Raw genomic sequence first — 15,714 nt, 5'->3', positions numbered from 1 at the left:
TCTCCAGCCTGACTCATACAGAAAATGCTGCTGCTGCAGTGATAATGGATACCAGGGAGAACAGAAATGTCACACTTAAAAATCTCAGCCCAGTCCTCCAAAAACGTAGCCATAAAACCATGAAGAGAAGAAAACCACTGGCATGACGAAACTGCAAAGTCCATGATTTCAGGGTTTCAACACAAATTTTTGCTTCACTCTGCAGTATTCTTCTGATTCAAAGCTTTCATTTAAAAATAGCTTCTGTCTTTTCCCTCTGCCAGGAAATTGCCATGATAGGACCAATCTTGCAGCTTTGCATGCTCATAATTTCCAAGAGAAACTATGCATGTGGAAAGTATGCAGGACCAGGTCTGCAGAAGAAACAGATGTGCCACTGAGATGACTCCCCACTCCTGCACAAGGCTATCTGCAGGCAACCAGAAGCAGCAGCAAAGTTTGGGACCTCTTTCACTCAGCCCACTCTAGACACAGCAGATGTGCACTGCCAAGTCTAGCACAGGCCAATTTAATTGCTAGCAACCTTACTGATAGTAAATTCCTCCTTTTTTCTCCAGAAGGCAAAAAAATTACATAGAAATGGTGGCTGCAACATCCAGCTTTAGCAATAATAGCAAAGGCAGAGAAAAGGGAGACACACACACACTAAATTCAGCCTTTTCAGACACAAGCCATTACAGCAGTGAAGAACATGGGTAAAGTTTAGCACACAGCCAGTCTTATTTCTGTGGATTGAGACAGCAGGCACTAAAGAATGCCTCTGACTTCTGTCACAAACGATGAATAAAAATTAAGACTTTGGCCCAGATTCTGACAGCAGCATTACTTCATCCCACTCCTCCCTGAGTGCCGGGGTGATGTGACCCCAATGACACGCCCAGGACCAGAGGAAGCTGCACAGTGAGTGAGAAGGGAAAGCAGCAGCAAGAATGACGTGGGCAGGAGAGGCAGCTAAGCATCACTGCTGATGCAAGGCTGGAGGAACTCAAGCCTTGCTGAAAGGCAAAGCTCCAATCCGTACCAATATGACCAGGAGCTCATCCTTGTATGCTGTGTTTCCTCTACTGCTTCCAAAAATACCCAAAACAATTCATACCATTAAAGCTGAACTAATGTTTTTTATATTTAAGTCTCATTTAATTACATTATACCAAGAACTGATTGCTTAGGTCTTTCTTTTGCATTTGTTATGCTTTCTCTAGTCACATTTGAAATAATTTCTATATTAACAATTATTGTATCATTTCTTCACCAGTAAGTTGACTGATTTCTTCGGGTCAACTCAAAGCCTAAAAGATCAATACCTATAAAACACTGAGCTTCACAGAGAACAGTAAGCAAGCATAAAAAGCCCCATTATACTGGTACCCGATGGGCAGAGTTGTGGAGGCAGGACAGGAATCACTGCTCTGTTTTATTCCACAGCGTCACCTTGAACAATCCGATACATGCCCTAGTGCCCTTTGCCTCCTTCAGCCGCATCCAGTTACAGCAACAATTCTCCAGGGCAGAGACCGTGCCTTTGCATATCTGTTCTCCAGGATCAGTGCCAAGAAGGCCAAGAAGAAGCTGACAGGCACATGCACACACTGCATGGCAGCACTTAGGCAAACTCTAAAATGTCACACAGCGCAACATCTGGTTCTAGGGGTGTGTGTGTTGTCTTGAATCCCTACCAGGTTTTGTTCCTTCTATTGTTCCTTGCCATTATGCTTTTGCTTCTCCATTTCCCTCCTTAGAATGTACCAAGGGTTGAGACTCTTTGATTCCAAGGCACCCCAAAGCCCACAGATTTGAAATCAGCTTCATGATGGGACTCACTGGTCTGCTCTCCAGCAATCAGCCAACTCCAGCCTCATCTGGGAAACCCAAACTACACATGATGCTGCCCTTGACAGCTGTAAAAGCTGTGTTGTATCTAAACAATGAGGGCAACCTTGAATTTATGGCCAAGCACAGAGAGATAAGCCCCCTTCACAAGTCTGTGCTACCCCTTCATCAGTGTCAGCCACCTCTGCTCTTCAGGGCTGCGCTCATCACAGCAAAGCTCTGCAAGGGCAGGTTACCTGCTCCCAGCACTGCTGCCTTTTCTGCTTCTTTTTTGGCCCTGAAAATATGTCTCGGCTGTATCAGCTGAACACATCTGAAAGGCCAATAAATTCCTCAGTGCATCATTTCCAGAAAGAACACATCTAAAATAAAATTCCCAGCAGCTGCATTGACCTTGTAACTCCATGAATGAGGTTCCTGATGGCTGTGGCATCATGACCCAAGGGGTTTGGCAGAGATCCCTGCCTTGCCCTTCACTGATCAAATTTTCACCCTGTACCACCACCTGAAGAACAGACTGGGGAGCTGATCTGCCTGACAAGAGAGCTTGCCAATTTTATATTGTTTTAAAATTAAACTCAATGAAAACTTCCGTAATTTATGCAACATAAGCCAAGTGAGCCAACGCACAAACTGTTTTGCAGGCACAGCCAGGGAGACGAAAACATCACGTTGCGCAGGGTAAACACAAGAAAAAAGAAAAAGAACAGCGAAGTGGGGGGACATTTCAGGACATTTTTGTTGCCAAAGCTGGGAAGCCACAACTAGAGGACAGGCTCCCAGAGGGCAGCGAAGGCAGCAGCAAGCCCCAGGCTGACACTGCCTTGCAGCCCTGATTCCGGATGCGGAAAGGCTCCAGGAATGCGGCTCCACAGTGGAGCTTCTCAGCCCAGAGGAGAAAGGCCGTGCCTTACACACCAGCTACCAAAAACCCACGAAACCACCTCTGCACCACAGTGTGTGCAGAGCTGCCACTGCAGCTGCCAGCATCTCACCCTTCCCGTAACTAAACCGGGCTCCCCCATCACTGCTGCTGTCAGTTCAGCATGGTCGGTGAGCACAGGGTCCACATACATTTGATTTAAAGATTGAAAATATTACGTAATGCGCATGCTGTGACACGGGCCTGGTTTAAGGCAACACTGAATATTTAGGGAACAGCTTCACTGACTTCAAGCCACAGATATGATGTGACAGGCAAAGTAAAGCTGCTCCCATCTGCATGGGGGTGCACTACAACATACAACATGCAAGTGGGCAGCTTCAGCCTGAGCCCTCTCTGCAGTGACCATTGAAGGCTATTTTTTTTCAAATTGTGTTTGGCTTCAGTAAAAACTATTATCACTGCTTTTACTATGTTAGAGCCTGGTGTTTAAAGAATAACACATCTGTTTCCAATTTTGTACTGGGGGAGCAGAAGAAGGCAAAAAATAAGGAAGAGAAAGAAAATGACAGATACCCAATGCCCACGTCTGAGAAGCTTCCTGTGGGGTTTTCTGATCTATCATGATGGACCTGATGATGCTATCCTGCCTGCCTAGGAGCAGGCTAACTATTTTCAGACCAAGCAACTGCCAGAGGCAAAAGTGTATGACACATGTGTATGTGTACACAGAGCTGAGTGTGCGCCTGCAGAGCCACAGCCCCGGGGTGAACGACACGGACAGATCCTTACGCAGCTGCTCCTTACCACACCTACCTCATGCTTTTCTTTTTCTAAAAGCATGTTCTAAAACTACCTGAACAACTTAGCAATGATGTCTTTGCACACTGAAACTAAGCCACTCAGTTCTTTGACCTGCGTCTTTCCTTCAAAACCCAGGGGAGAAAGAGGAGCACCTGCTTCCACAGCAGCTGCCTTCCCACCTGGTGCCCTGCTGGGGCACTCTGTGAAGCAGCAGGAGACCACGTTTTTAGCACAACAGCATTGTGCAGGCAGCACCCATCAGTTTGATAACACTACTCTGCTACTCTGGTCATCCTTCCAGCTGTCCTTGACTCCTACATGTGTAGTTTGCACTTGGGAATCATGCCCTGCACTGGCAGCATTACTGATTTGCTGAGCTTCCTGGGTGAATAATTCCTCCTGCTAAGAGCAGGCCAGAGCCATAGGCAGGAGATGTGTATGTCTTTCAGAGCCCTTAACAACCTCCTGTGTCCCGTCCAGACCATGAACAGGAGGAGTATGCATCAGGGAGCTGCCTTCTAGATGCCAGCTTCATGTCATGGTCAGCAGATTCCCCCTCACAAGCATGTGAGCCAGGTGCAAAACTCATTTTCTTGACCTAGATTCATTTCACACTTCAATACAAAAGTCTTGGATCTACGGTTTTGCTCACAACCAGCTCTGGGGAGACTGTATTAAAACCATGAATTTATAACCCTGACAATAAACCACGGTCTATTTAATGAGACTGCTAGCTGGTAGCCACAGCCATTCTGCATCCTTCCCAAAGTGTAGCTAGGTCTCTTTCCCCTTCTACCTCCTGTTGCCTCTGGTTTCTGCACCAAAGTGACAAATTGGTGCAGTCTGCCCCAGTACACACCTGTCAGCACATCACTGCAGGTGAACATGAGCAGTTGAGCTGTGTCTCCCCTACCAGGTCACCCTCAGCCACCCAAGCCATCCCTACGCTCTTGACTCCAGCTGCACTGTTCCTCCACGTTCCTCTGCCTCCAGCAGTACATCAATCTCCACATTTCAAAAGTCAGCTGAGCCAAAGCTGCTCGAGCAAAACCTGTCCTCAAATGATTTATTGTGAGGTTTTCTCTTGTCAACTCAACACTATTCATATACACCAGGAAAGCAGTGTGCACAGAGATAGGGTGGCTGCACACTAGAAAGTGTGCAGTGTGTTTCACGGCGTGCACGCTTTTAGCACGAAGTATCTTCAAACATAAAAAAGCTAAATTGTTCTTGGCACACAGTCTATTCCAGATTTTATTCCAGCTGCCTCAGGCTGTGGGTGTGCTTGGGGTGCCATAACCCACAGTTAGTGGAGCATCCAAAATGCAACAAATTCATCATTGAGCTCACCTTGCAGAAACCTCCCCAGTTCTGCCATCTCTGCTGTCCCACTCTGTGTCCCCACCTGCTACCACAGGCAACCTTTTCTTCTCCTAAAAGCCATTCATCTCTTCTGCACAAGAGCAAAAGAAGGAACTGTGGTCCCAGATTCAGAATTAAGAAGACAGAACCAGGATGCAAGCAGCCCATTTCCTGGCAGTGGCTTCCCTGTGGCCTCCCACAGATCATTTGATCTTTTCATCTTCACTTAGCCCCACCATCACAAGAACCTTCTATTTATATTACGCAGTAAGTGTTTGCATGCAATTTAGTGCTTGCAAAGCCTTTGAAGACTGATAAATCAGGGATTGGATATATCCCATAAAAAAGCCACAATAATAATTAAACCCTCTCAAGTTCACATACCTATTATAACAACACTCACACGTTCAGACTCTCCAATCCAACATGGCAAGCATGATGTTTGTGTCTGATTCCCCTTAAGCCACATCAACTTCAAACAAAACAAGCTTTGACTCAGATGAGCTATTCATGTGCCTAATGCAGAGCCTTCACTCAGTGGAACATCACTGCTTTATGGACCACCATTCTGGGATTTTCTCTGGCCTGACATAGACCCACATCCTCCAATGGAATTTAGGAGCACCCATGGTTGAGCAGGCCAGCTAAGAGCGCTCACCCTGACCTGAGCAATCACCTGCACTCTGCACAGCAGGGATGAGGAGGCCTGCAAGGAAAGGAAAATGCCATTTTGTTCTGAGTTCTGTGGGAGTTCACATCGGTGTACTGGGGAAGGCTGGTGGAAGGTTGGAGCTCCAGCTCCCCCCAACCACCACAGCAATGCCTTTTGCCTTTAAGCATCAAACCTATGTGGGCTTAAACATGGGAGGTAGAAGCCCTGAAGGAACAAAGCCACCCTGGGCTTGTCCCCAAGAAAGGCAAAGGTGGCTGAGTCTCACCCATGGAGGCAGCCAGGGAGCCCCCAGAGGAGCACTGAGGACCCAGACAAGCAACAAGACAAGCTGCCTTTGTTACCCAAGACAGAAATCCACCCCCTTGGTCAATAGGGCAGTCAAAGGGAAGATAAAGCCCAAGTAGGGTGTAAGCTGGTATTTTCAACTTATCCGCCCTCACGCTTCATCTCACCTGAAATATAAATGTATTGTTTTATGGCTGATGACAGTGGTAACCCCTCAGGGGGAAGGGAAGAAAAGCAGGATGTTGTTTGGGACTATTAAGTAACCCACAACCTTTCCTGTGCACAGATGCAGAGTGCAGTGAATGGAGGCTGGGGTCCATCACTCAGAGAGGGCAGCAAGAAGAATGTAGTAGCAGCTCGGGAAGGCTGCAACCAGGCAGCCCTTAACAGAGGCAAGAAAATCCGTACCATTTAATCACTGCATTCATCTCCCTTCTGTTCTCTGCTGGGGGGTGGGCTTCTCTGCTGAGGAGCATCCCAACAGCTTCTAACTTTTACACACCAACTGGATGATGTGTGGCTATCAGCAAGGAGGAGCTGCAAATCAGACACCCAAAAAGCGGGTGAGTGCGGACCTGGAGACCTTGGGCAATAACCCAGCAGAGGGAGGGCCCCTGAAAACCAGGAAAACATCACTGTGTCTGGAGAGGTGATACACAGGCTGCCAATCTATGGCCAAACACTATGCAGAAGGGAGAACTTCCATCTCAATGGCAAGTTTTGGCTAGTGCCTCTGCTTAGCTCAGCACTGTGCTCCATGAACCAAACTGTTCACAGGGAATAAGCTTGGTCTTACTCTACAGTGCTGCTTAATCTGAGAAATACATCTGACAAACAGGGCTTTTGTCCTGGCAATAAATTAGCAGAGCACTTACAACAACACTACTTCAGATGCCACCCTTCCAGCAAGCACCTTTACCCTGGCATTTGATTCTAAGCCTAGGTTTAACCTCTTATTTAGAGCACATAAATCAATTTGTACAGCTCCTGCAGTGCTCCTTCCTGTTGGCTGCAGAGGATTGAAAATAGATGAAAAGGCAAAGGAGGGGATGCAGACTTTCATCATCTCCTCAGCTGGGGCTACGAGGAGAAATGAAAAACAGTATCAGTATGTGCAATCACATTCCTACTTACACTCGAGCAGTAACCCTTCCTTTCATCCCTAAAAAGGTGCCAAGATTTACTGGGAGGCTTTTATTTTGGAAATATATACATTCAGCACTGCATATGCAAAGAGAGGATGATGTGTAATGAAAAGAGGGGATGGAGGGTGGCATTTTTCCAATGGCAAAATGCAAAACCTTGCTGAGACCTGAGTGGTGACAGGGAGAAAATACCAGCCTGAACATCACATCTGGGGACTGCTCTAAATTAAACACCATTCAAAAGCAAAAAACTTCTGATATCAGCAGTGTTAAATCACATCTTCAGATTATCAGTTTAAAATAAAAATGATTATTCATTGTGGTTAACACTCAGAGTGATACCAGTACCAGTCACTGCGGTTTGCACAATTCTGGGTGGCAGACTGCTCACCCAGGAAAGCCACAGCAGACTGGCCATCTTTGCACACAAAACAAGCCCCAAACAGTTTTTTGCTCTAACCTGAAGACATACACTAAGAGACACTTTGGATGACATCCTAAGCCATGGTTTACCTCCCTGTGCTGAGACACACACCTTCTGCAGCCCTACAAACACACTCAGCACAGGGTGGTTGTCCCACATCAGACACCAACACCTTGACAGTCTTTACCCCAAGGCAGTGAAGGATAAGCATTTCTTGGTGCCAGGATTGGTGCCCAGTGCACCTTAAGGCTCTGCTCTACCTTCTCACCACTTTTGTGCACACTCAAGAGAAAGAGTGTACATGCTCTTCACCCCAAAAAACAGCAACGACCTTCAGTTATGAGCCTCATTCCTTCTGCATTTGGTCTCCAAGCCAGCAGGGGTATTTTTAGATGGATGATGAATAGGTGTCTTGGAGCATTATGCAGTCAAATATAACATAAATATTTGTGGATTGCAAATATGCATATAAAGAAGTTAGGAAAAATATTCAAAGGTCAAAATGCAGTATATCTTGGGATCTCTCCACAGCAAAAGCTCTCCCTAATGTTCCTGTCTTTTTCTATTCATTCTACTTATTTTTTCTCATCTGAAAGGGGAAGAAATGAAAGAACAATTAGAAATCTAGGAGAATCCCCAAAACTTTCTGAAAAAACCTAAACAGATCCCCTCCATTTCTCCTCTAGGTCTGGTCTAGAAATGCAGGAAACTTCAAGGAAAAAAACTGTGGCGAAAAAAAGGGAAAAAAAAAAATTCCTGTGAAATATTTTCTCTAAGACTCAACAGTGAAATACTGTCAGGCTACTGTTTAAAATCCTATTATTTTTGCTGTGCTTCAGTTCTTCCCAATGTTCTCTATATAATAAGCATTTCAAATGAAATTACATTATTTTAAAACACACTGTAGTAGGCAATTACAACCGCTGAATACTAAATGCCAATATAACATAGACCAGATTTATTGTTGTTCCTTAACTTTCTGCCATGTTCATTGTATTTTAATGAATAAGGTTTCACATTAATTTTTAAGCCTTTGCCTTGGAATCACGCATTACTGCTGTAATTGTGGTGCAGAATTAGGTGTCTATTTACATTCTCCTCCTAAGTCCTGGAGATGAAACCTCCCTTTTGTTTTTCTCCTAAGTCAGCAAAATCACCTCTTCCTATTTTCTGGAGAGCGCCCCGTGGCCAGTGGCACTGCCTCACCTGGCCACTGCCAGCCAGGCCATGTCCCAGCGAGGACCAGTGCCTGCTGCCTGCTGAGCCTGGAGATGAGAGCAGAAGCACCAGGCAAGCAGGATTTGGCAGGACCAGAGCAGCATCCATGAGTCCAGTTGCACCTGTCTGACTAGGAGGACTCCTCAATGGCAGGCAGCATCACCAGACAGTGCTGACCTCCCCCCTTTCCCCAATTTTCTCCTATCTTCTGTCACACCCAGGGAGATCCAGTTTACCCACGTTGTCTTTCCTAATACACTGACAATATATGAAAAAACAAAGGATGCAGACACATGAAGGCCATCATGGGTAGGGCAGGGTAAAGGTACCACACGATAAAAGGGTTTTCACCCTGTCAATCTCTTCTTCCCCTAGGACAGACTGTAAAGGAACTAAGAAGATGTGTGCTGAAATACAGGTGCAGGGCAGAACACAGGTCTCATTTGCAAGCTGTTGTCTTCCATGGGGCAGATTAGATTCCCTGGTCTCAAAGCCTCCAGCAGCTCAGCAGCTGGTCACATTCCTCTATGCAAGCATTCTGGGTAGAACTGAGAGCAGGGGAAGCCTTTCCTCCACATGCAGACACTTGTTAATTCCAGTTATTCTGTGTACTTACAATACTTTAATTATTAATGTCAATAAACTATAGGAAATCTCATTCAATTAGAATAGCTTTTTTAAAATTTTTTTTTTCTGAGATAAAATTAAATTGCTTCATTGCAAGATCAGTCTTTGCCCTTGTTTTTGTGCTCTTTTGAAGAGAACAGAAATGAAATTATGGCTCCTGGGATACTGCAAGCTGATGGGACAATGCAGACACACGCCTGGGGACTGCTCGCTCTGCTGCTCCACAAGCCGAGCTTCTGCCCTTGTCATTAACTTCTGCTTGCCATCTCCTCCTCCTCCTGATCCTCTTCTCAAGTGCTATCCTCTTAATTCCCTCCTATCCAGAGAGTCTCCCACATCACCTTTATTCAGCCCTACAAAAGCAGGAGCTTTTCCCTATTTGATCCTTCCCTCATATCTCACTTTCTCCATGGCAATGCTTACCATATCCTCTTTCTTCTCCACAATGTCCATCCCCCTCACACCACCAGGGCAACAATAAATCATCCTTTGCCTTTTGCCTTCATCATCCCCAGGTGTTCCCCCCACCTTCTCCCCACTGCTCTGCATTTCTGCCCCACGCTGTGGTTCCCCACCCACCCTCCATGGCAGAGGTTTTGCTGTGACCTCTGGCTCACAGCCACTGCTGATGCCAGAGACAGACACACCAGCACTGAACAAAGAGCAAACCTACTTGTATCCCCTCTCTGCTCTATTTTCCTCCCACTTCATCATTTTTCCTCCAAACACAGAGGGTTTTGCCCACCAACATGCTGCAACTCCTTCCACATTTCACAGCTTGGTTTTGAACTCTGCACCGACACTGCTCCACAGCACAGATTTCTACCCAGCTGAGCATATCAAGCCTTGCAAGCTTTGCCAGTTACTGCTCCTCCCACTGCTGCTTCCCTGACATGCATCTGCTTGCAGCAGCCAGGGAGGATCCCTCGAGTTGGCCACAGGGCTTTTTGGAGGGCTACCAGCCCGCTGGATGTGCCAGCCTCTCCGACAGCTGCATCCAGCTCCCACTGACATGCTCTGTTCTTCCAACTGGCCACCCTGAAGAGTGTTTTGCCTGCATTTGCAGTCAACAGATGTACAGAAAGCAAACCCTACCAACCATTTGAATCTAAGGCAGGACACTTAGAGGCGATAAGAGTTCAACCTGTAAAATGGGATGGGGTGCTCCTTCTAAGAAGTCTGTCTTTTTGGGTTGAGTACAAAGGTCCAAAAAAGTCCAGAATAAAAACTCCACCCACCCTGAAATACCCACAAATTACTATTTATTAAACCCCAACTATATGAAGTGTAAGAAAGAGAGCTGTATCATGCATAATTTAGTTGGCATACAGACAACACTGTTGTGTGTTTCATGCGCGTGAAATAAATGAGCATAAATTACTTCATTTAAATAACACTGAACACCTGATTCCAGAGATGGAACAACACTAAGGCTCTTGGCTTGTTGACACTGCACCAGAGCAAATTAAAATTAGCAAGCTGAAAACAGAAATTCATCTTGTGTCTTGTAGACAAACATCCTTGGTGCACCCAACACGGCCCATGAACAGGAGGAAACTGAACCATGATGGAGCTACAGGAAGTGCCGAAAAATGAACAGGAGTTCTTTATGATGCTGGTAACACACAATGCATTAATAAGAACAGCAGTAGGTTGGGTAGCCTGTATCTTCATGGATTTGAGTATTTTTCATTTCTCCCCCAAAATTTCATAACAGACCTCAGGAAAACTTGACAGTATTTCTCACAAACCTCAGAAAAAAACCCACTTTTTTTGCCTGAATGGGTCTGCTTTCCCACACATAGCTTCCAGTATCTAGCCAGACTACCAACATGTGATTGGAATGCTTCTCTCTTAAGAAAAAAGAAGTTTAAACAAAGCACTTCTGGTAACTTTATCTCCATGTCACATAAGGATGCATACAGCCTTTGCCTCCTACCATTTACTAGTGCAAAAAGCCAAGTTTTCTGATTTTGACAAATGTCACAGATTCCCATATTTCTCAAAAAGTGCTTTGATTAATAGCAAACAATTTATCTTTCAGGAGTTAATCCATCTGGTGCAGGTTTGAGTTGTAGGGCCAGAGAAGGAAAGGCAGGTAAAAGATCTTCTCTGACAGAGGACAAAGTAGCTCTGCCTTAAACATGTGACAGTATTTCCTTTAATTATTGCAGCCTTCAGCTTTCTGCCTGCCCATGATAAAACAGACATCTCATGAAATGAGACAGGACACCAATACAACAGACACTTGCAAATCTGGCCAGGCTGAGAGGTGCTCTCAAATACATCATAGGGAAGATGGACTAAAGCATCTTTCACCTTTAAAACTGAGAGCAGTGTATGCAAACAAGCCACAGGCATTTCCACGAGTTTGCACAACACTTCTTTCCTCCTGTATCTTCAGCTCCTGAACTAACAATGGAGCATGAACACAGCTACATCTGCCCAACATCTCCTTCAACATTACACAGCCCCCTCATCTCTCCTGCGCAGAACCAGGCAATGCACTTGGCTTTGCTTTACTTCAAGGAAAGAAATCCAAACACTCTTGACTGCCTGGTACTCACTGAGTTCAGCGATGCTCCCCACACGTGTGGCAAGTAGAGACTGCTCGATGGTCCTCAGCTCTGACTGGCTGAACATCTGCACCTCCCCGGGCTTGTTTGACCTTTGCTGATCCTTGTGAAGGTTCAAGCTGTCTGGCAGGCACAGAACACCTGCAGTGGATAAAAAAACAAAGGAGAAGACCAATGTAATTTCAGCCAGCATGGTAACTTTGCCATCACCACCACATAGCTCTGGGGACATTCCAAGACACAGCCTACATGTCCATAGCTCGAAGACAACCAGCATCTGTAACACAATGTCACAGATGACTCATGCAGAAGTGGCCCCTGTTAGCCCTTCTGAATATCTTCAAGCTGATTACAATGTCACTTCGGGAGAATTCTTACAGAAAAACCTAGGAGGATTGCTCAAAGAGGATTTCAAAGAAGACTCCAAGACACTACTTCAAGCCTATAAAAAATTATTAGAAAACGGTATCTAATGGTATCTCAGAATTCCTAAAGATTTGCTTTAAAATCACATATGAGACAACACATTTACAAGTTTTTCCTGCAAGGGTATTTCACTGTCAGTTGCCAAAACAAGGGACAGCATCAAGATGCTGTAAGTGTCATTGATGGCTGATTGAATTCCTTTTGTAAATACAGCCCCCAGCCATTGAACTGCTTGGGCTCCAAAAGCCCATTATGCAGAAGCCCTCAGAGCAGTGAATTTTTATGGTGCAGGGCAAAAGTAAAGCTACTGACATAAAATGATTTACATATACATTCATTCAGGCACAAAAGTCACTTTCTGCCATGACATGTAAACCCTCAGGAATAGATGGAGGGCATCTATTTATTCACCAAAATCATTGTCAAGCTAAAAATCAGAACATATTTACAAGAGCAAACACTGCATTACCAGCCTTGGGCAACAGCTACATTGGTCCAGCTTGGAGAGCAAGTTCTCCTCCCTTCCCAGGCTCTGTGCAGTCAGCTATGGCTGTGCTTTTCACAGCAACACCTTTCCAATCACTCTGGGACATACACAGGGGGAGAGCCACGGGAGGCAGTGGAATTGTACCTCTTTATGATGCCTAAATATCTCCAGATATTACCTTTGAAAACAAGCCAGAGTAGGAAATGTGTGGCAGTGTGCCTCAGGGATGACAAAGAGTTAACACTGTCCCACCCCAAACCCCTTCTGAAGAGCGGCCCAGGTGTTCTGATTGGGTTTGAGTCCCTGGGGGGTTCTCCCTTGGTGTGCTTCTAATGGTTCCTGACCCTGAACTCCACCCTCAAAGGTGGAGACCCTCGGGGGGTTCTGTCCCTCAAAAACCCCTGCTGTGCCTCTGCTCAGGGCGCTCTCTGTTCTGTATCCGAGTTTGTGCCCATGCTGAATAAATGGTTTCATGAACCGGGAGCCCATGTCATTGGTGTTTGATGCTGGTCCCCAGAATCCTGCTGCTTCCCTGGACGAGATCCTGAGGTTGCAGACTGCAACAGAAATGTATTTTTTCCGTTAGTTTTTACTACTCCTTCCTTGCTTTAAATACAGAGTGTAGGTTCTGCCTTATAGGCCAAGCAGCCTTTGCCAAATCCATTAAGGAAGAGGTACAAATTTAATATTTTTCTTCAAGGGAAGAACTTGCTTAGTTTCCAGCTCAGTAAATATATGACATCTAACTCTACCCACCAGTAATTCTGTCAGTAGACTGATAGAACTGTCAAGTGCTTTGGAGCACTGCAAGGCCAAGAAATGCACCTGAAAGGAGATGCTTCTCAGACATCTTGTTAGCTTCACCCAACTGCCTTGGACTCCCTTCCTCACATCCATCTCCTCCCTGCAACCGAGTCTGCCACTTATATTTGTAGCACAGACCTAAAAACATCTATCCTGGGAGGAGAGAGGTGACTCAGGTTCAATGACCCTATTCCAAAGAAAAGAGAAGAAGTATACACTAGGAAAACCAAGACCTAAAGGTCTTGTCCACTATGGCCATGAGACAGCAACCTAAACCAGGATCATCCTCTGCACACAGCAGCGGCACCAGAACAAAATCCCCAAAAGCCTGTTCCAATCTTGGAGTTGGAGGAGCAGGAACAGATGTCATTCCCAGCTTCTGGCCCTGATCCCAGGCTTGTAACAACCCCATGAATGTGTAGAAGGTCATGAAAGAGTAACACAACTCATAAGCAAGTGCCCTGGAGAGAAAGAGCAGGACACCTGACAAAGCCCTGGGGAGGGAAGAATTCAAAGCCGAGAGGTAAGGAATGAAAAGTGACAAGAGCTTATCAAACAAGCTCTTCAAATTTTCCTGCCATCACTCAGTGGCTGACTCTCATAAACACTTGGTGCACTGATCAACATTTATATTCTGTGGATGTACAGAGCTCGAGAAGTACAACACCTGCATTTAAAATGCAGGCTTGCCTGCACAGTTTAGTAAGTATTTGCTCTCATTTTTTTTTAGATTCTTCTTTATCATTTTAATGGATAGAAATTAAGACAAAATTGGAAGAGTCTTCCCTGCAGAAAACAGATGTAAAAATGATCTAATATTCTAAGAGATTTCTAACAACAAGAAATAGAGCACAAGGATCTTTATGGCACCTTTAAAAAATGAACTGGATAATTTTTCTACAAAAACACACCTTATGTGTGGAGAAAAAAAATACTGTTTTAAGATAACTTTACAAATAAAATTCAAAAGGTTCAAAATGATAATTATGTACAGAAGATAATTCTCAAAATGATTTATGCAGTGGGATATAAAAATTTATTCTCTACTTTGCCTATAACTGTTCCCACAGTCAGGCCTTTTCCTTACAAACATCCCTGATGATTAATTACTCTGGTCTTTAGTGAGGGGAGCATATTCTTAGGCTCTTGGAGAGAAAAGCACCAATGAAATGCAAAATGAGCCATTGTTGGAAAACTTAACAAATTATAGGATGTGTCATGCCAAAGGGTTACACTTGGGTTGGAGATTAGCAGAGACACACAATAGCCATCATCATCTTCAAAATTATAATTGACCACATCAAGTGACCAATGGAGTGACGGAAGATTTGTTTGTAACTCATAATTTTGCTGGATCAAATCTGGTTTTCACAAGCATGGAGAAAAGGAGTTTTATGGTTTGGGCATATATCTCAGCCAATTTTCTAGCTTCAACTGTTTACCCCAAAAATCTTAGAGCAACTAAAATGCTTTTTAGAAGAAAAACCTATTCTCTTTTTATCAGTGTTTGATGTGAAACTCAATTTTTCTGATGAAAGGCTACAGTAGGGAAGAAGAGACCATACCAAACTGAAGGGAAGGGGGGTGAAAAAAACACTTTGTGATGATAAGTAGTTTTTTTTTATAGACAGAAACATCTAAAAAGCCACCATCATCTTTGACTGGTTTGGCTACAGTTCAACTTCCTTATTTTAATTCTCTGCCAACTGGTATTATTCACTTGCTTTTTCAGCCTTATTGTGTTGAACTTGAGAAACAAGTGAGGACCTCAAGTTTCTGAAGGCCTGAAAACCAGGAGCTTTTCCCTGTTCCCTTTCTGGCTGTCACTGCCAATTCTATCTGTCATTCCACACCAAAGACTTCTGTGCAGTATCTTCAGAAATGAACTGTGGTACCTGTCTTTTCTCTGAACTAGCACTGTTCTTTGTCCTTCCTTTCTGCATGGTTACTCAACCCTGTGTGCTTCTTTGCCCCTTATTTTATCCCTCTTCCTCCCTGCGATTCACTGGAGTGGAAATGAAGCATCCCGGGCCAGACTCCGTCGGTACATCCCTGTCTGCTCTGTGCCACCCAGACACACACCAACTGCTGGGAAGTGCTGGAGCAAGGCAGGATAACCAAAGCACTCCAGTGTATTTGGATTTTTTTCACCTCTTTTGGTGCTTCCCCT

The 15,714-nt window shown here is 44.9% G+C and overlaps 1 protein-coding gene across 3 annotated transcripts in view; it reads right to left on the bottom strand.

Annotated features, from left to right (window-relative positions):
* LOC131592421 (ankyrin repeat and BTB/POZ domain-containing protein 3) overlaps positions 1-15,714 on the bottom strand; it is a 165,391-nt gene that overhangs the window by 57,553 nt on the left and 92,124 nt on the right. For all 3 annotated transcript variants that reach the window (XM_058863920.1, XM_058863921.1, XM_058863922.1), the window contains exon 2: positions 11,819-11,968. In XM_058863920.1, coding sequence (XP_058719903.1) covers positions 11,819-11,968 — 150 coding nt within the window. The remainder of the gene's footprint in view (positions 1-11,818; positions 11,969-15,714) is intronic.

Source organism: Poecile atricapillus, chromosome W (assembly GCF_030490865.1).
Source record: "Poecile atricapillus isolate bPoeAtr1 chromosome W, bPoeAtr1.hap1, whole genome shotgun sequence".
NCBI lineage: Eukaryota > Metazoa > Chordata > Aves > Passeriformes > Paridae > Poecile > Poecile atricapillus.
The sequence above is the reverse complement of the archived record's forward strand: the minus strand, read 5'-3'. Positions and strand labels throughout refer to the sequence as shown.